The sequence below is a fragment of the Protomyctophum parallelum genome (assembly GCF_964188405.1).
Source record: "Protomyctophum parallelum genome assembly, chromosome: 22".
Classification (NCBI taxonomy): Eukaryota; Metazoa; Chordata; class Actinopteri; order Myctophiformes; family Myctophidae; genus Protomyctophum; species Protomyctophum parallelum.
Genome location: NC_139714.1, coordinates 18,273,344 through 18,294,789, shown reverse-complemented (window position 1 = coordinate 18,294,789; position 21,446 = coordinate 18,273,344). Strand labels below are relative to the sequence as shown.

Below are 21,446 nucleotides of genomic sequence, written 5' to 3'. Positions count from 1 at the left end.
TGTTTGCGAAGCCTAAAAGCCAAACAGAAATTTTAATTCTATTCATAACAATGATCCAATGTTCGATGCAACAAAAAAAAAAAAATCTAATCGTTAATCGCAATTATTTGTGTGAAAATTAACAGTATCACTTACTGTAAATAAATGTATTTACACTAAGTGGTTATTATTAGGCTAATGTACAGTACAGTACAGCATATTCCATTCATGCTGTTTCTGTCTCTTTGGTTTCCTTTCCAGATTTGGGAGAAGCTTTTATATGGAGTGTGCTTCTTCCATGCTCTCGTTCAAGAAAGGAAGAAGTACGGTCCGCTGGGCTGGAATATACCCTACGGCTTCAACGAGTCTGACCTTCGCATCAGCATCAGGCAGCTGCAGGTATTCACAGAGACATAGACATTAGACATCAGACAGCTGCAGGTATTCACAGAGACATAGACATTAGACATCAGACAGCTGCAGGTATTCACAGAGACATAGACATTAGACATTAGACAGCTGCAGGTATTCACAGAGACATAGACATTAGACATTAGACAGCTGCAGGTATTCACAGAGACATTAGACATCAGACAGCTGCAGGTATTCACAGAGACATAGACATTAGACATTAGACAGCTGCAGGTATTCACAGAGACATAGACATTAGACAGCTGCAGGTATTCACAGAGACATAGACATTAGACATTAGACAGCTGCAGGTATTCACAGAGACATAGACATTAGACAGCTGCAGGTATTCACAGAGACATAGACATTAGACAGCTGCAGGTATTCACAGAGACATAGACATTAGACATTAGACAGCTGCAGGTATTCACAGAGACATAGACATTAGACATTAGACAGCTGCAGGTATTCACAGAGACATAGACATTAGACAGCTGCAGGTATTCACATAGACATAGACATTAGACATTAGACAGCTGCAGGTATTCACAGAGACATAGACATTAGACATCAGACAGCTGCAGGTATTCACAGAGACATTAGACATCAGACAGCTGCAGGTATTCACATAGACATAGACATTAGACATTAGACAGCTGCAGGTATTCACAGAGACATAGACATTAGACATTAGACAGCTGCAGGTATTCACAGAGACATAGACATTAGACAGCTGCAGGTATTCACAGAGACATAGACATTAGACATTAGACAGCTGCAGGTATTCACAGAGACATAGACATTAGACAGCTGCAGGTATTCACAGAGACATAGACATTATACATTAGACAGCTGCAGGTATTCACAGAGACATAGACATTAGACATTAGACAGCTGCAGGTATTCACAGAGACATAGACATTAGACAGCTGCAGGTATTCACAGAGACATAGACATTAGACATTAGATACCCATGTACCTGTCTAAATACTTCCTTAATGTAAACGAAGTCCACACCCACAACACCAGAGGGAGTGCAACAAACCATGTACAACCCAGATTCGGCACAAACAAGGGACTAAATTATTTTCGCTCCTATGCCACCAAAATGTGGAACGCCCTACCAACAGTCATTAAGACATGTGAATCCCTTGACTCCTTCAAAACCGCTCTCAAAGGGCACCTACGGATGGCTGCAATTCGAAACTGGCCTCTGTAAAATCTGAATCCCCCCCCACCCCCCCCCCCATTTTCCCTCACTGTATATTGTATCTTTTCCCTTTTTTGCTTCCCATATGATGAATTCCTGTTCTGTACTTTAGCTACATAGAAATGTCTATTTGTATGTCTCTAAATGTCTGTATGTCTTTAAATGTTTTGATGAATTGAACAATGTGGACCCTGTTGTAAACAAGTGTAATGCTTAATTGGGTCGTCCACTCACAGTTGACAGTCTTTGTATTGAGTTTGTGCTTAAAATGTACTGTAAATTCTACAAACTGTTAATAAATATTTCAATCAATCAAAAAACAGCTGCAGGTATTCACAGAGACATAGACATCAGACAGCTGCAGGTATTCACAGAGACATAGACATTAGACATTAGACAGCTGCAGGTATTCACAGAGACAGACATTACACAGCTGCAGGTATTCACAGAGACATAGACATTAGACATTAGACAGCTGCAGGTATTCACAGAGACATAGACATTACACAGCTGCAGGTATTCACAGAGACATAGACATTAGACATTAGACAGCTGCAGGTATTCACAGAGACATAGACATTAGACATCAGACAGCTAACCCCTTTTGGTGTTAACATTATGCTATACTTTAGCTATTGAGAAATAGCAGATCTACAAACTCATAGCGCGCCACCGAGTGGCGTGTTCCGAGCTTGTAGGTCTGCTATTTTAGAAAAATCGAAGAACCACTGACATAGAAACATGGCTTTTTCAGAAAACTGTCAGGATGTAGAAGTCATTTTTAGAATCTGATCTCAGGTCAGGTCAGAAGTCTGCTAAATGCCTAAATTGTAAGTGTAAATTGCTCTCCTCTCCCGTCGTGGATCCAGCTGTTCGTGAATGACTACGACGAGGTTCCGCTGGAGGCCATAACGTACCTGACGGGAGAGTGCAACTACGGCGGCCGAGTGACGGACGACTGGGACAGGAGGCTGCTGATGACCACACTGGACGACTTCTACAACAACGACATCATCCGCAAACCCTACAACTTCTCCCCCAGTGGCAAATACTACGCCCCGCCCAAATCCACCTATGAGAACTACATCGAGTTTATCAAGGTATAACACACCAGTGGTCTATTTATACAAAGAAGACGGGGACGGGTACTTATTCGTGCAAGCAAACATAGCAGATGTACAAGCTCAGCTCACAACGTTTTGCAATAAATTACTTTTTTGTCCTTGACAAACAAATTTGCTCAAAATAGAGATGACTCAAACACCATATTCTGGGGAAACATAGCAAATCTAGCAGAAAAAAGTAGCAGATCTACAAACTCACAACGTGTTGTGACGTGTGGTAGTGGTACTATAAGCTTCCAAGAGCTCAGAACCTATTCTTTCTAAATCTTTCTAAAATAAAGTTGTGTTTTGATGACGTACCTGGCTTACCTGCCCCTTCAGAAGAAGGGGAAAGAACCATTCTGGTTAGAATTTAAATCTAAACCAAAGAACCAATCAAAAGACATCACGGTTCTGGAAAGTTTCAGGTTAGCGGTGTGGAAGGTTTGACTTAGCCTGGCTAATAAGCCAGACCGAATCAGGCAACAAAAAAATTGCGCAGCAGTGTTGCGTGATATTAGTCTGTCTTAAGGCCTATTCATAGTCTGGATTTTCGGTGGTAAGGTGACCATCGCTCCGGTGGTGAGCTGACCACCGGAGCTGAAATAACGTTGAGCGGTGGTGAGTAAAAACAGAGAGAAGGGCTGGAGCGGTGGTGGTGGTTTTGCTCTTCACCGCGGCTCGTGACGTCATGTTGTAGTTCGGTGGTCACCCCACCACCGTAAATCCAGACTATGTATGAGCCTTTATTTGCCAGGCTAGGTTTGACTACCCTTCGACCTTCGTAGTCAAACAGAGCCACGCTGTATGTGTCTAACCTCGCATCGCCAGGCTTTCCACCTCCGAGGAAAGCCTGGTCTGTGTTACTACTTACTAAATTGCCGTGTGATCCGGTCTAGGCTGTTAAAATGTTGTTGTTTTTTTGAGTGGTGCAACCACTCCAAGGAACAGCAATGTCCGTGTTCCACTCAGTTCACACGGGTGTGATTTTTTTAAAGGAAAAATCATATTCCGGTGGGGTGGTTCCGTTTTTACCGCTGTCGCTTTGTTTAGGTCTCCCCTGTTTGTTGTTAGTCTCGCCAGTCTCTACGAGTTGGAATAAAAGGTGGATATACCAAACAAACTATTCCAAGAAGTTCTTGAAGAAAGGATTCATACGCCGTGTCAAGGCTTTTATTGGGTAGGCCCTAAAAGGATGATCCTTTGATCACGGCGGGGAATTATTTTGGGTAATATTTGGTTAATTAATTCCGGTTTGGTGGTTCCGGTCTGATGACTACAGACCAGTGACTACAACAGTGGCGTGCACAGACATTTAGAGGGGCAGGTGCTCAAGTGAAAAAGGGCACCTTGTGCAGCGCGTGGAACCGGCCGGTTTCTGGGCGGGAACCCATTTTGGTGTTTTACCCCGTCAGGCCGGGAACCCATTTTTGGGTTCTGTACAGTATGTACAGTATTCAAAAATGTAAATAATTTGATGCTGCAATATAAATATTAGTTTTTCAGAAAACTTAAGTCAGGATTTAGAGGCTTTTTAAGAATCGGCCTCAGGCCTAAATGGGTTAATAGTGTGAGATTTATAGATTTTGGGGCATACATAATATATTAGAAGCTTTTTTTTATCCACATACTGTACACTGTACAAAAAATAAACCCTAACCCTAAAAAAAGGGCACATTGCTGTCCAGAGGGCGAGGGCAGGTGGTGTCTATCTGTGCACGCCACTGGACTACAATATGACATAAGTGAGTGCTGCGTCGCTGCGCACCCAGTGTGTGTTGGGCTTCAATCTGCACGTTGTGTTCCAGAACCTCCCGCTGGGCCAGCACCCAGAGGTGTTCGGCATGCACGAGAACGTGGACATATCCAAGGATCTGCAGCAGACCAAGCTGCTGTTTGATTCGCTGCTGCTCACCCAAGGAGGCGGGGCCATGAAGGCTGGCGGCAGCTCGGAAGGAGACAACACCCTGTACGCCATAGCCAATGACATTCTTACAAAGGTAGAACACCTGACCACACTATAGCCAATGACATTCTTACAAAGGTAGAACACCTGAACACACTATAGCCAATGACATTCTTACAAAGGTAGAACACCTGACCACACTATAGCCAATGACATTCTTACAAAGGTAGAACACCTGACCACACTATAGCCAATGACATTCTTACAAAGGTAGAACACCTGACCACAATATAGACCTTTTTAAAGACCTTTTAAGCGTCGTACGAAGCCAACTCTTGTGGTGACAAATCATGACAACAAACACAATATTTTGGACCAAACAAGTAATTACAAAGAAGAAAAACGACAAAAAAAAGTGTTGTAACCTGCCGTTTTTTTCTACTTTCTAATTCTTTGTTTGGTCCAAAATATTGTGTGTGTTGTCATGATTTTTCACGACAAGAGTTGGCTTCGTACGACACTTAAAAGGTCTTTAAATAAATAATTAAAGAAATGCCTATGGTCAAAATGCATTGCGGTTCATTTCCTGGGCCACTCGTTGTTCTGAAAGGGGGAGGGACTGCGACGCTCTATTGCCAGTGACATTCTTACAAAGGTAGAACACCTGTCCACACATAGCCAATGACATTCTTACAAAGGTAGAACACGTGACCACACATAGCCAATGACATTCTTACAAAGGTAGAAGATATGAGCACATTTTTACTTTCTCTTTTGCTTGGTTAAAATGAAACCCCCGACATAAGGTCCACAACATTCTATGCCATTGTGCTTCTGTAACGAGTGACTTTGAGTTCACTGACAAGGTGGAATTGGTTTATTTTATGGAAATATGGCTTATATGGTGGCAAAATAAAATTGTTGCCATGGAGTCATGGACCTACACAATGAGTGGACTCCGAGTCAAGGGGGTCCATGCAAATAAAACATTTGATAACCACTAGTTGGACTCGTCCAAATGTGCCATATAGTGCCAATAAGTGGCATACTGTACATGTCCTAAAGAAAACCTGGAGATTCAGTAATTGGGTCTTATGAGCAAAATAAGAACATAATGGTATGTAAAGTAGAAAATGTAGAATTTGCCACACATACAAGACCAAAGTCTTTCCCACGGACACATTAATGTCTATGTATGGACATATTGATGACCTCATGACTGCCACACAGTGGTTGGAATGTTATTCTTGAAAAAACCCCGCACATCTTTAAATGCAAAAACATAAATAAATCAAGGTTTGTTTGTTGGCCCTGAGACCTTCATCGTGCATATGTTATCTTAGTCTCGTTTCTTTTAACTTTGGTGTTGAAAGTTGACTGTGGTTTGCTGTGCTGTATGTCCTTTAGCTTCCGGACAATTTTGACACGGAGGCTGCGCTGTTAAAGTTCCCGTTTGTCTATGAGGAGAGTATGAACACTGTGCTGGTGCAGGAGTTGGAGCGCTACAATACGTATGTATTATTATTATTATTATTATTAAATAAACACGCCACGGTGAAGCAGCTTTCTGCTTCTACGGCCCGACGGCTTGGAATAAACTCCCATTACACCTAAGACAGTCAGCCTCTGTAGACAGTTTCAAAGCACAGCTCAAGACCTATTTCTTCACACTTGCTTTTAGTTGAGTTTTAATTATCTGTGTTGTTACTCATGTTCCCACTGTTTTGCCTTATTCACTGCCCCTTTTGCTATTATTTACGTTGTTTTATGCTTTTTTCTTTATTGCTCTGTAAAGCACTTTGAGCTGCATGTCATGTCATGTCATGTCGTGCTATGCAAAATAAAGTTTTATTAATTTATTAGTAGTAGATCATTAACTAATTTACATTATAATAATGCACAATGTGATGTTGCTACTTGTTCTGCCTCAGGCTCTGTGTTACACTCCGTGAGAGTCTCCAGAACCTGCTGATGGCCATCAAGGGCCTGGTGGTGATGGATGGCGACCTGGAGGCCGTCGCAGGCAGTCTCATGCTGGGTAAAGTCCCGGAGAAATGGGCCAATCGCTCCTACCCCAGCCTCAAGCCTCTGGGAAGCTACGTCACTGACCTGCTCTCCAGACTGACCTTCTTGAAGGTCAGTCTCGTCTGTTTAGACCCCTGTGAGGCCGTATTCTTGTTAGTGCCCTTATCCCTAAATGTCTTTGCCTTTTTTTTACTGTTTTGAAATGAAAACCATTTTTAAATTGTTCAACTAGCTGATCTACATCGACACTTTGTTGTGAGCTTGTACATCAGCTATTTGAACTATTTAAAAAAACATATCTAAATAGTATAAAAGTATAAAGAAGTAAGTGGTGCAACTCCGTGTGGGGGTCCCTGGGGAGTCCCAGGAACTTCCAGGCCTGCAGGAACGCACCCAGGGTGCCGGCTCGGTTCCGGCCAGCCGGCCCGCGTCCGAAACGGTCGAGAAATGACAGAGTTACCGTGTGGTACAGCGGTAATTCCCCATTCATTCAGCCCAGCTTCGAGTTCAATTTGTCGGCCGTGAAGCCATAAGGAAACACCAGGCGTTTGGAAGCCAACTTCCAAATGCTTGTGACCTGGAAATGATCTCGCCAGAGCTGATACTGTCTGTCGCTGGTCTTGCGACCTGGCTGCAGCAGCACTGGTGTTGTCAGACCATGGGCAGGCGATAAATGCGAGGTACACAGTGCAGTACACAAGTCACAAAAAGCTTGTTTTCGCCAATAAATATGCCACATCCTATGGCTGGTACAGTACCACCACCATCAGTACAGCATGGAATTATGGATGGAATTGCATCCAACGATGACAACAAATATTGTTCGTTTTGAGTCTGAGAATCTGATTTCAGTCATTGGGATTCCACAGCAACCAGCAGTGTGTCTACTATAGACCATCTCTTGCACTGAAAATAGCCGATCTACAAGCTCACAACACGTTGCAGCGCAACGTGTTGTGAGCTTGTAGATCGGCTGTTGTTTCAAGATTAAAGAGTATTTGAAGTGGTCAATCTGGAAATAGAAGACATGTTCAGAAGTATCTTCAATAAAACCGCAATATCATACAATTTAAGGCTCAGTCTCGACAAATAGAATGATAGCATCTAAACATCACAGTCCTACGTATTAGTTAAAAATATAATGATAGCATCTAAACATCACAGTCCTACGTATTAGTTAATTTCTTTAGGAAACAGCACTAGTTGCTAGTTGTCAGTGGATTTGTGCCTTCGTTTTTATTTCTTTTATTTTTTTCAGACTGCTTTCCAACTGTCCTGGGGATTGTGGGTGGGGGAGGGTGGTACAGGGGATTGAACTTAATTAACTTGTGACGTAATGACATTTATGCTTGCCCCTGCAGGCTTCTGTTAAAAAAGCTTAAAACTTGAATACACTAGTGTGGAGGGAAAATAGCAGATCTACAAGCTCGTAGTGGCGCGCTACGGGCTTGAACTGTAGGTCTGCTAAAAACATTAAATCGCCTAAATGGGTTAATGCTATTTCACAAGTTACAACTCACAGATTCTGACAAAAATCCTAATCGGATTTCCGGCGTGAGATTTTATTTAGCTTTATTATTCCATGTGTTCTGTCTCTAACAGGATTGGTACCGCTCCACCAAACCCAATGTGTTCCGTCTGTCTCCTAACAGGATTGGTACCGCTCCACCAAACCCAATGTGTTCCGTCTGTCTCCTAACAGGATTGGTACCGCTCCACCAAACCCAATGTGTTCCGTCTGTCTCCTAACAGGATTGGTACCGCTCCACCAAACCCAATGTGTTCCGTCTGTCTCCTAACAGGATTGGTACCGCTCCACCAAACCCAATGTGTTCCGTCTGTCTCCTAACAGGATTGGTACCGCTCCACCAAACCCAATGTGTTCCGTCTGTCTCCTAACAGGATTGGTACCGCTCCACCAAACCCAATGTGTTCTGGCTGTCGGGCTTCTTCTTCACCCAGGCCTTCCTGACCGGAGCCATGCAGAACTACGCCCGGAAGTACCACATCCCCATCGACCAGCTGGCCTTTGACTTTGAGGTCAGAGGTCAATAATAGCCTGGTCATGCTCTGTGACCTCATCTCAGTAGAGTTATGATGTCATTGTTGTGCACATTACACATTATATTACACATTATATGTGGTGTAACGGACAGATCAGATTCTAAAAATGTCTTCTACATCCTGACAGTTTTCTGAAAAAGCTATGTTTCTATGTCAGTCGTTTTTTGATTTTTCAAAAATAGCAGACCTACAAGCTCGTAGCGCGCCACTCGGTGGCGCCCTATGAGCTTGTAGATCTGCTATTTTTCAATAGCTAAGGCATAGCATAATGCTAACACCAAAAGGGGTTCCCGCCTAAAATGGGTTAACAGCGATACGATACGTATGCATGGTTGATCAATGCGTACGATTCAATGATTTTAAATTGATACAGTAACTATTTAGCAATCTGTGTGACACATGTGGAGAGTGCAGGTTTTTTAAGGGAAAATGAATATGGATATAAATAAGTAAACGCATCGATTCTCTGGCAAATACATAGATATTATATTTGAACACATGTACAAACCGTACCAGTACCTTGACATGAACACAGAGAATAACACACATTTATCGATAGACCAAGTGTAGCGGTATCAGGTACGGTCGCAGGTACGGTCACCCCTAAACCATAGTTTTACTGAGGTTAAAGGTATATTCAGTGATTTCACTCAAAAAACCTTAGGTTTTGTTTTTGGCTGGGACCTAAGCCTTTCGTCCAATCAGGATAGAGAGTCAAAAACGAAACCTATAATTGTGATAATCCTCTCTACTATAGAGTGTGCTGACCATATAAGGAGTTCCTCCCTGTCCCCAGTTAACCCTGGGGGTCAAAAAACCTTAGGTTTCATTTTTGGCTCTCTATCCTGATTGGATGAAAGCTTTGGGTCCCAAGGCAAAAACGAAACCTAAGGTTTTTTGAGTGAAATCACTGAATATACCTTAAAGGTTAGGAATGAGATTAGGTTGAACCGTTTAAGCATCATTTATTTAGGTTACTTTAGGAATACTAGGCCAGGTTCCGCCGGCTGTACGCCCGGGGCGAGTTGGTAAAGGGGCGAGTCGTCTGGTATTCAGTGTAGCAATATTGAATGGAAAAGTAATTAAACCCCTCTTTTTCTTTTTTCTTTTTTCTTCTTAAAAATTGCTAACGCACAAGAACTTAGTATTGATACAAATGATACGATACAAAGTTCAATGTTGCCGTTTACATCTCGATATACTTTGATTCTTGAAATGAACATCGATTTTCCGATTGCAGTTACTATTATCGTTACACCCCTACCAATTTAACTCAGATTTTCAGAGTTAACCCATTCTGGGCGGAAACCCCTTTTGGTGTTTTAAGCATTATGTTATACTTTAGCTACTGAAAAATAGCAGATCTACAAGCTCGTAGCGCGGCACTCGATATTTGTTTAAATCATGAAAATGTGGTGCTAATCTTTGAATATATATTCTTTCAGAGCGAACGTTTTCAACTCAAATCTTCTGGTGGGGTGCCTGGAACAACATATTTTCAGATAGGGCTCCGCAGCCAAATACAGATAATTCTGGGGTTTTCGTGACATGAGAAAGGTTGAGCACCACTGACATAGAAACATGGGGTTTTACAGAAAACTGTCAGGATTTAGAAGACATTTTGTAGAATCGTCCTCAGGTCTATAAATGAATGCTCAGCAGGGCTTTTTGCAGTATGTGCTGATCTGAGTTTAATTTGCATCATTGTCTGTCTGCCTACTACAGGTCCTTCCTATCAGTGCTTCAGACACGGTCCCTGAAGATGGTGTCTATATCAACGGCCTGTTTCTGGATGGAGCTCGCTGGGATAAAACGGGGTAGTTCTTTATATTGGGTTAATTTCGAGGGGCGCTATAGCTAGCCCCTCCAATGGCTTTTGAAAATTACGTCAGCCAAGTCTATGGGATTTTTGTTATTTGTTTTAGAGCAACTGAAGGCTTTATTATTTTTACACAATGCACACAACTCTGCACTACACCTCAAAATACAGCTCTTATAATGTAATTCTGCTTGTGTAGACGACTGCAATGTGGTTTGACGTAAATCGAAGTCTATGGACTTTTAATTTAAGTTTGTTTAGGGCAGCAGTAAAAGCAAACGTAATGAAGAATATTTCGTTGTAGTTTTTGTCCACAATTCCATGCTGTATTGCTGTTGGTACCATTAGGGGAGATAACAGGCAAACGTTGATCAAAATAATAATTCTTCTATACATTCTCTAATTGTGTCGACTTATTGTAAATTAAGTAATGCAGACGTTTAACAATAATTTAACTCTTGAGATCGTAACATGAAACCAAATGGACCCATATACGGGTCAATTTCGTTTTATTTTGTTACGCTCTCAAGAGTTAAAGATCTTTGAAGGGTCCATTTGGTTACTAACTATCCATCATTTAGCTGCATGGGGGACCACCTGGAACCCCCTCAAGGACCACTGGTTGAAAACCACTGTGCTGGTGAAACTTAACCCATTCTGACATGAGATCAGATTCTAAAAATGTCTTCTACATCCAGACAGTTTTCATTCTGACCTGAGATCAGATTCTAAAAATGTCTTCTACTTCCTGACAGTTTTCTGAAAAAGCCATGTTTCTATGTCAGTCGTTCTTCGATTTTTCAAAAATAGCAGACCTACAAGCTCGTAGCGCGCCACTCGGGGGCGCGCTACGAGCTTGTAGATCTGCTTTTTTTCAATAGCTAAAGCATAACATATTGCTAACACCAAAAGGGGTTCCCGCCCAAAATAGCCTAAAACAAGTTTCCTTTTTTTATTTTATTATTCTCTTTTTTTCTCTCCACAGCGGAGTCCTGGCCGAACAGCACCCCAAAGTCCTGTTTGACCCAATGCCCATTATTTGGATCAAAATCAGTAAGTAGTATACTGACCAGTGTTGTTTTCGTCGACTAAACTAAGACAAAAAATGTTCTTCGACTGTATAGAAACTAAATGAAAACTAAGCTATGATGACTATAAACTAAGACTTTATTGACAATTTCGTCAAGAAATAGACTAGACTAAAATGTTAGGAAGAGACTAGTGGAGAGATCCACTATGAGTCATTTTACACTTGGTTGCATGCTGAAAATAACTGATCTACAAGCGCGTTGTGAGCTTGTAGATCGGCTATTTTCAGCAAGGGTAAAATCAGCCATTACGACGGCATCAAGGCCCGCAAAAAATATGACGTTTAGTCGACTAAAACTATCACTAAAACATTCCAGGTGACTAAAATGTGACTAGAACTAAAATGAAAACTATTCAAAAGACTATAATGACTAAAACTAAAATCAAATTTTGCTGCCAAAAACAACACTGGCACTGACCAGTGGTGGAAAAAGTACTCGCATTCTCTGCTTAAGTAAAAGTATCAATACTGCAGCAATGTGTAGAAATACTCTGTTGTACAAGCTCACAAGACTGCGCTTGTCACCAGGAACTACAACCATGTGCTTGCATTGCCATCTAGTGGCGACACTAGAAAGGAACAGCTAGAACATTATGTGGTCTGTCTCACAGTCACTGTGGTGGAAAAAAGTAGCCTACTCAATTGTTTTACTTAAGTAACAGTATCAATACTGCTATTTAGAACTACTCCGTTACAAGTAAACGTCCGGAATTCAAAATGTGCTTGAGTAATATTGCTATCAAAATGTACCAAAATTAACAGTAGGCCTACTCATTGTGCATCAAGTCCCATTTCATGATTTCTGCAAATCTTTTGAAAAGAGCTGATTTTATTATTATATATTATTTTTTCATAAAATAGTAAAGAAAAGGCAAAGACGTTTGGGGATAAGGGGTTTGGCACTGATGAAAATAGAGCCCTATGACTAAAACTAACTGTCAAAGTCACCACTGCTTCCCTCTCCTCCTGTCCAGAGAGGAGGAGCCAGTCGGGGGAGCAGCAGCCTGACGAGACTCTGTACGTATGTCCGATCTACAAGACCAGCGAGAGGAAGGGCACCCTGTCCACCACGGGACACTCCACCAACTTCGTCATCTCCATGACGCTGCCCACGGACCGGCGCCCGCGCCACTGGATCAAGAGGGGCGTGGCTCTGCTCTGTCAACTAGACGACTAGGACGATGATCGATCAGATCATCAAAAAACATTGTCTCATTGCACTGTATACTTCAACACAGGGGTGGCGGTGGCTCAGGGGTAACCGCTGGATGGTAACCGCAAGGTTGCCAGTTCGAACCCGGGCTCCCCCAGAGTTAGTGTCGAAGTGTCCTTGAGCGAGACACTGAACCCCTAATTGCTCCCGATGTGCTGGTTGGTGCCTTGCATGGTTTCCTCCGCCATTGGTGTATGAATCTGTGTGGGAATGGGTAATGTAATCTGAATGTAATCACAATCTATGTAAAGCGCCTTGGATAAAGGCGCTATATAAATGCACCATTTACCATTTACTTCAACACACCACACACTTTGGTTCCATTTCTGTACTTCAACTATAGACCGAGTGGTTTTCTAACTTTTCTACCCGTTTCATATCAAGGCCCATTTTCTTTTCTTTTTGAATATTTGTTTTTTGGCTTTTCTGCCTTTATTGATAGTTTAAAGCGAAGTTTGACAGGAAAGAGGGGAAGTGAGAGACATGCAGCAAAGGTCGTCATGAACACGACTCGAACACGCAACGCGCTGTCAGGCCAGAGCCTATATGTGGTATGTGCCTGGACCACTAGGCCAGTTGGCACCCTCAAGGCCCATTTTATTGCGGCTTTTGAGCCACACAGACCTCCATTTGATGACATTTAGCCTCTCAGACCCAAAACTAAAGAATATCGTTGAATAAGATTTTGCTGAATTGATGTTGGTTCAATAATTGGAACTCTTGAGAGCGTAAAATGGAAAGATCTGTAATGGTTTTTGATTTTTGTGGTGCATGTTGATGTTCTCTCATGTCCGTGATAAATAAAATAAATTTATTTCAAGATCAGCGAGATGACTTCTATTTTACGTTGATTTACCCTAAACAAACATGAAAGTCTGTAGACTTGGCTGGCACAAATTACATCATAACAAAAAAACATTGCATGGATGCACTTGGGACGTATCCTCAGTGATGTATCCCAAGGTCATCGGGGTTTCGGGTCTCCCAACATCATACGCCTCACTCAGGCGACCCAGCCGGGGTGATCAAGTCCCGACTTACGTCCCATTAGCTACCCTCGATCAGACCCACTAGGGAAAGACCATGAGAACACACAATCCGTTGGAACTACTCCAGAACTACTCTGCCGGGGCTGGGAGGTACGCTTCTGGTGCATGGAAGGACTAGGCTCTGTGGGTTGACTCCTGTCTGGGGCCTCTGGGCCCCTCCTACGTCTCACTGCAGGCCCAGGACCTGTATAATCATAATCTACCCTAAATAGACGTTAACATCCATAGACTTGGCTGGGACGAGTTGCATCATAATTTACCCTAAATAAACATTATGTCCAGTCATAGACTTGGGGTGCCCGCTGGCCTAGCGGTCCAGGCGCATGCCACATATAGATTCTGGCCTCAACCACGCCACGGTTGAGTCCCGTTCATGGGGTTCAGGGTCCGGGCGAACGTTCTTGTAATTACTCAGGAATAAATTTTTAATAATGAATGAATTCAAATGATTCTAATTTGTTGTTGTTTTGTTTGTCTTTTTAAATAGGACAAATGGGTACTTTTACTTTTGGTGCTTTAAAGTACATTTTGATGCCAATACTTTTACTCTTGTATATATTTTTTTAATTCTGACTTTTACTTATCTATTGCATTATTGATACTTTAATTTAAAGTAATAATAATAATAATAATAATAATAATTAAAAAAAGAAGAGTACTTTTTCCACCAGTGATAGCAGGGTAGATCTAAATATATTTAAAGCCACCAATGTAATTGTGCAATGTAAAAGGTTGCATTTTGGAGTATAGCTATTTTATTTATAGTATTTAAATAACAGGTGCGTTCAGATACAAGTATCCCAGACAGACAGTTTATACAATGACGACAGACCAAACGCACCTCGGAACAAATCTCCGCTTTATTATTGTTCACCACGGGACTGTTACGTGACGTACCATTTTCCAAGCGTCATGGCGTCGGGTCATTTGTTGTGTAGGAGGTTAAATGCTTTTACAAGATTGTCTAATATAACGACACAGCTACGGCATGGGCGAAGTAAGTTGTTCCGTGTAGAAAAATAAATGTTCATGTTTATTTAAATGAGTATAATCAAAATGTATTCTGGCTTCAACGTAAGATAAAGGAGCTAGCTCTGGTGGACTAGACAGAAGCAAGCTGACGTTAGCCAAGGAGTATGTACCTTGATCAACTCCGACATGATGTAAATAATCTATTATAATTTATTATTATTAGGACCTAGTCTGTACGGTTATGTATCAGTATGGGTATTTAACTGTCGACGTGTCAAAGCATGCATTCGGAGAAATAAGATCAATGTTTAGTAATTGTTGATTAGAATTTGATTGACATTTTTATTAACACATTGTAGAATGACTCAATCACGAGGATGAAACCATGAAAAGCACTGAAGACTTTACATCAGGCTCCTCCATTTTCAATTCAGTTCAGGAGTTGCAGTTTGATGTCAGTGGAAGAGATGTGTGATTTGTGCATGGACCATATACATTTATAGCCTAAAGATCAAATAAAATACTAAATCTTGGGCTATAAATGGACCCTAACAACCGCCTAATGTTTGTATGGTCATCATGTAACTATACAAATGCAGGACAGACATGCATCTTCACTTCCCTGTGTCAGAGACATAGAAATGCCAAAAAAATGTACTAATAACAGTTTGCTGAATTACAGTACATATCAAGCAAAATTCGATATAACAAATGTGAGTGGACGTCCCAATAAAGCATTACACTTGTTTACAAGAGGGTCACCTTGTTCAATTAATCAAAACATTAGAGACGTACGAATAGACGTACCAAAAAACGGGGGGGGGGGGGGGGGGAGATTCAGATTTTACAGGGGCCAGTTTCGAATTGCAGCCGTCCGTAGGTGCCCTTTGAGAGCGGTTTTGAAGGAGTCAAGGGATTTGCATGTCTTAATGACGGTTGGTAGGGCGTTCCACATCGCAGTGGTTCACATACAAATCTGTCCCGAACACATTGTTATGGGTCCACTTTGTTTCCTAAATTAATTTTTTATGAATTATTATTTCAAGGCATCAATGCACACAATGCGGCGCAAAGGCTATTTTCACTAGTTTGGGTCCCGGGAGAATGTGTCTAATTTCTGTTTTGGGTCACGGGCTAAAACCACTACTCTAGCACCCCAAAGGCATTAATCCATTTTGGTCGGAAACCCCTTTTGGTGTTAGCATTATGTTATGCTTTAGCTATTGAAAAATAGCAGATCTACAAGCTCATAGCGTGCCACTGAGTGGCGCGCTATGAGCTTGTAGGTCAGCTATTTTTTTTAAATCGAAGAACGACTGACATAGAAACACAGCTTTTTCAGAAAACTGTCAGGATTTAGAAGACATTTTTTGAATCTGATCTCAGGTCAAAAGGCATTAATCAATAGTATGTATTGTGCGTGATCAGAAGCTTAGAATACACTACAGCCAGAATGTGATAATCACACAGACTGGGAAACGTGGAAGTGAAACTATGGGAGCAGTTTTTGTGACAATAACGGTTGCAACTGGTCCTAAGTCAAGTCTCCCATTGTTTTGTGTATTATTGCTCCCAGTGTTGATGACTTATTGTATGATGATAGGACTGCAATGGAAACAGCAAGCCCTCTGGGCTTGTTGACTATCCTTTGTTTTTAGCATCATTGTACAATCGTACCTCTGTCTGTATTATTAATGCAATCAATATTTATTTTTTTACTGTGTGTTAACTAATAAGCTATCCCTGCATATGTGATGTCCTTGTTAAATTAGTAAAATGTATCTAACAGAATGTCACCTCGTCTTCGCAGCTTGTTTCGTGCCGAAGTTTCAGAAGTCAACACTCAGTGGGCCGTCTTTGGAAGACGTGAACTGGTATGTCTGTTAGTTAGCCTGCATAATACTGGTAATATGAACTGGTATGTCTGTTAGTTAGCCTGCATAATGCTGGTAATATGAACTGGTATGTCTGTTAGTTAGCCTGCATAATGCTGGTAATATGAACTGGTATGTCTGTTAGTTAGCCTTCATATTGCTGGTAATATGAACTGGTATGTCTGTTAGTTAGCCTTCATATTGCTGGTAATATGAACTGGTATGTCTGTTAGTTAGCCTTCATATTGCTGGTAATATGAACTGGTATGTCTGTTAGTTAGCCTTCATATTGCTGGTAATATGAACTGGTATGTCTGTTAGTTAGCCTTCATATTGCTGGTAATATGAACTGGTATGTCCGTTAGTTAGCCTTCATAATGCTGGTAATGTTTCTAAAGAATATTCTCAGAGCTGATCAATCAGTTTAGCTCCGTACATGGGCAACATGCGGCCCCCACCTTCACTTAATGCGGCCTGCAGCTTAATAATATAGTTAAATAGAATATTGATATATTTATTTCGGCTGTTACAATTCCAAGGTTCATAAAGTAAGGGCATTTCAAATATAGCAAAAATAGCAGATCTACAAGCTGCGACACGTTTTGAGCTTGTAGATTGAGCTATTTCTTTGCTATGACAGTAATGTGGCCCTCTGGAGTGAGTGTTAGAAATATAGTGGCCCTCTCCATTGTAAAAGTTGCCCACCCCTGGTTTAGCTGATCTGAGAGTTATTCTGCGTTATGCTGCGTTCAGTGCGTTCACACGGGCAGATGCAAAGCTAGAGTCATTGTCGATGTAAGCACAGCGACATGAAGATGCAAAGATGCATGCAGTTGCTGCAAAAGATGCAAAGATACAGAACAGATGAGCCGGTTTCAACTTCAGATAAAAAAAGATCTGTATCTTTTGCATCTGCCTCTGTGAATGCAGCATTGCAGTTTAAGGGGCTGATGGACATAGCTTTTCTTTGAGTATTTTTTGATCAATTCCTCTTTTGCAGAATGTCCCTTTAGTGTAACTTATGCTACATATAAAACTAATGTGTACAGATTACTAATTGTTTCTACCACCATAATGTGTAAAAATGCATTTATGAAAGTTTGTTTGTTAATATGAAATACATGCTCCCTTTAACCTAATGAATTATCACTGATTTAACAGTAACACTAGCCTTTAATTGTTATAATTTGATTGATCTCGTGATGGACAACAAAGTTACTCACCAGCGTCAAGAAGTTTCAAGGTCAAAGCATGTTAACCATGACTTTTGATTACTTAGTTTGAACATGATTTTTCTTTTTTTCTTCCCAGCTCCACTTTTATTTTCTTATGTATTTATTTGTTTTTAAATGTGGGTTATTTTATGTTGTTCACATTGAATGTTTACCCTTTTAAATGGTCATTTATTTCTCTCCGACTTCAGCAAAGTGGAACTAGGTGTGACATCTGATGGGAAAACCATCGTCTGCTATCATCCCTCTGTTGATGTCCCTTACGAGCTTACACAGGTTAGACACTCTGTTTAAATGATACTCGCTAACACACTACACGTTGGAGAAGACCAACTCAGGTGGTCTTTACACGAGAATGGTGTTCATAGAAAATGGCAAAATAAAGTATCGTTTGCTGGTGTCCCTTTAGACAGGAACGGTGTTTTCAGTAGGTGAAAACGCAACAAAGTGAAACCACCCCCCAGAGTGGAAATCTTTGAGAACGCCGTTTTATCCCTTCTCCGTGTAAACAGGCAAAACGGTTAATCCGCAAAATTTACAGTATGACATCATGGCTCACGTCGGCTCACAGCACGTACCGGTATTTTTATTACATTAATGCAGAGCCATATATAATGGAGTTCCTGAACAAGCCTCCCTCCTCGCCTACAAAGCGCTGCTCATCAGCGATGGTGAATGTAAAACCATGATGTAAATAAAAAAGCCCTGTGATAGGCGGTGGCAGCAGCGTTTATGTAGCCTAATGTATTATAAAATATATAACCATCCCGTGGCGCGCTCTGCCTGCATGCTCTGGGTTGCGTGAAGGGGTTCTTCTTCTTGTACGTGGGCGACTGGTCTAATTGGCAGTCCGCTACCCCCACCTAGCGTCATTATAGCATTTTCATAAAGTGTGCGTTCTCGTGTAAAGGGTCAATAAAAATTGAGAACGCAACAGGACTTTGCCGTTTTATCTGGAGATGGTCGCCGTCTAAAAGAGGCTTCAGACATGCTATAATAGACAGTCTGTTTTTGAGAGAATCTCAATCATACATTGTTCAAGTCCTTGGGGCTAGAAGCTAGATCGTATAGTTGGCAAATGTTTTCCATTGAAGTAGTCGGGACCATGATCCTGTAACCAGAAGTATAAACAACTAATATTTGAGACTGATGATTAATAATAATTCCATATTAAAATAAGGAATTATTTGAATATGTTAAAAGTTCTATGATGACTCTATGATGGCTCTGGATTAAGAACGTCTGCTAAATGCCTGCCCTAAATTGAAACAGACTAATAATCCCAATCAAACCCACACAGCCCATCGAGCGCCCAGACCCGCTGAGCAACGCGGCGGAGACACATGACCAGGTGTTGCAGGCTCAGCTCAGTAAAGAGGTTCTGAAGATGAAGAAATCTGGACCGACCGTGGAGGAGCTCAGCAACATGTTCTTCACCACCAAACACCGCTGGTTCCCCAGAGGACAGTAAGTACATGGTTGGGGCGAAAGGGACAGTGCTCCACGAGTCCACACGAAATTACATTTACATTACCGGCCCAAGAATATGTACAGTTTTTCCGATGTTACTAGTGTTGCTACTACTCACCCCTGGGGTATCTTGACACGTTTTATTTGTATAGTCTCTGTGTGTGTGTGTGTGCAGTTTGCACATGCAGCTCTCACACACACACACACACACACACACACACACAGATGGGTGAAATTAAAACGCTACTCTCTGACCTCGGCCTGCGTAGATCAAATAAAACAGTTGTCTTTTGTTTGTTTTTCTGTTCACAGGTACCACATGAGACGGATAAAGAAGGACCCACCGAAGGACAGATGAATAGTTCATAATTATGTAGCCTACTTGAGTTGTTTGAGTGTAATTTAGTGTTTAATAAAATGATATATATGAAGTCTGTTATGAGATTAATACTTTTGTAATTATGTGTAGTTGAAGCTACATTTTATGTATGTAATGTACAGTATGTAGTCTAAGGCCAGTAGGATATACGTTTTGTGATAAAATACAAAACTTATAAGAGCTAAATATTCCGCTACCCAACAACCGCTACCCAACAATGTCAGTGGTGCTCAAACTATTTCAAGGACCCCTAAAAGTATATATATATATTTGGCTGCCGACCCCCATCGGAAAATATGCTGTTCCGGGGACCTCCCAGAAGAACAGATGAGTTAATGTTAATGTTCGCTGTGAAATAATCAAAGATTTGCACATATTTTCCTGATTTTTCAAAAATGCAAGCTCCGAGTGCCACGCTACGAGCTTGTAGATCTCCTATTTTTCAACATGTACAAATAATGGTTAAACTGGTTTAAAGCTAATCATGCGAGAGAGACTTGGAGTAGAGCCGCTGCTCCTTCGCCTGGAAAGGAGCCAGCTTAGGTGGTTCAGTGCAGGCATCTGGTTAGGATGCCTCTTGAAAGTCTCCCTAGGGAGGTCCTCGATGCACGTCCCACTGGGAGGAGACCCCGGGGCAGACCAAGGCGCATGGAGGGATTACATCGACTCACTGGCCTTGGAACGCCTTGGAATCCCCCAGGAGGAAGTCACTGATGTTGCTATGGAGAGGAATGTCTGGAGCTCTCTGGTGGAGATGTTGACCCCGTGACCCGACTACGGATAATCGGTTGAAGATGGACCGATGGATGGATGTTAAAAAGGCCTATTACTATCACAAGAGTTTGATAACTGGAAGTGGAGACTCAAAACATACCCGTCTCTTCAAAGCCCAGCAAATGATAATACAGGCCCACAGATTTGCATGTATAGACCTCCCTTGACCACACGGTGTCACTATTTACTCTTCACACAGTGGAAAGCATAGGAAATGAACTTCACATTTAAATCAATGTCTGTGGCAACTGGCAAATTATAGATTTTCTTTTTTACACACCATTATAATGTTCTTATTTTATTGATCATAAAACCCACTTACTGAATGTCAATCTCCAGGTAGGTTTTCTTCAGAATATGTATTATGACAATGGTATATTAGGAGTCCAACTAGTAGCCTACTCGTGGTTCTCAAATGTTTTATTTGCAAGGACCCCCTTAAGGGTCCACTCCATTTGGTTCCATTTGAACACTCCTAGTTACACACAGACCTATTATTCAGGGCTATCTGTGGTTTGTGATTCTGGTATTTATTAGTGTCCACTCATTTTGTGCGTCTGTGGCAAAACACTTATGTTGACAAAAAGCGTTGTGAGCTTGTAAAATGGCTTCTACTGGATACTAGTCCCTTCCTGACATTTTAGTCTAGTTTTTATTTGTCGACAATATATTTAGTCTTACTTTTAGTCATCAAATAGGTACCTTTTGATGAATTGAACAATGTGGACCCTGTTGTAAACAAGTGTAATGCTTAATTGGGTCGTCCACTCACAGTTAACAGTCTTTGTATTGAGTTTGTGCTTGAAATGTACTGTAATACAAACTGTTAATAAATATTTCAATCAATCAATCAATCAAAACCACAACATAAGATCC

At 41.4% G+C, this 21,446-nt stretch overlaps 2 protein-coding genes across 2 annotated transcripts in view; both read left to right on the top strand.

The window, feature by feature from the left end:
• dnah12 (dynein, axonemal, heavy chain 12) overlaps positions 1-12,784 on the top strand; it is a gene marked incomplete at both ends in the record, with an annotated part of 98,471 nt that extends 85,687 nt beyond the window's left edge. The window contains 9 exons of the mRNA XM_083794570.1: positions 241-378; positions 2,470-2,700; positions 4,512-4,703; positions 6,017-6,120; positions 6,541-6,745; positions 8,537-8,674; positions 10,424-10,515; positions 11,503-11,574; positions 12,592-12,784. Of these exons, the coding sequence (XP_083650696.1) occupies positions 241-378; positions 2,470-2,700; positions 4,512-4,703; positions 6,017-6,120; positions 6,541-6,745; positions 8,537-8,674; positions 10,424-10,515; positions 11,503-11,574; positions 12,592-12,784 (1,365 nt within the window). The remainder of the gene's footprint in view (positions 1-240; positions 379-2,469; positions 2,701-4,511; positions 4,704-6,016; positions 6,121-6,540; positions 6,746-8,536; positions 8,675-10,423; positions 10,516-11,502; positions 11,575-12,591) is intronic.
• A 1,984-nt stretch (positions 12,785-14,768) lies between these two features.
• LOC310853353 (large ribosomal subunit protein mL42-like) lies at positions 14,769-19,775 on the top strand (the record flags this gene model as incomplete). The annotated part of the gene is made up of 5 exons (XM_083757665.1): positions 14,769-14,866; positions 16,652-16,715; positions 18,139-18,223; positions 19,248-19,414; positions 19,730-19,775. Exons 1-5 carry the CDS (start codon positions 14,782-14,784, stop codon positions 19,773-19,775), a joined length of 447 nt encoding a protein of 148 aa, XP_083613791.1. The 5' UTR covers positions 14,769-14,781.
• Positions 19,776-21,446: the final 1,671 nt, after the last annotated feature.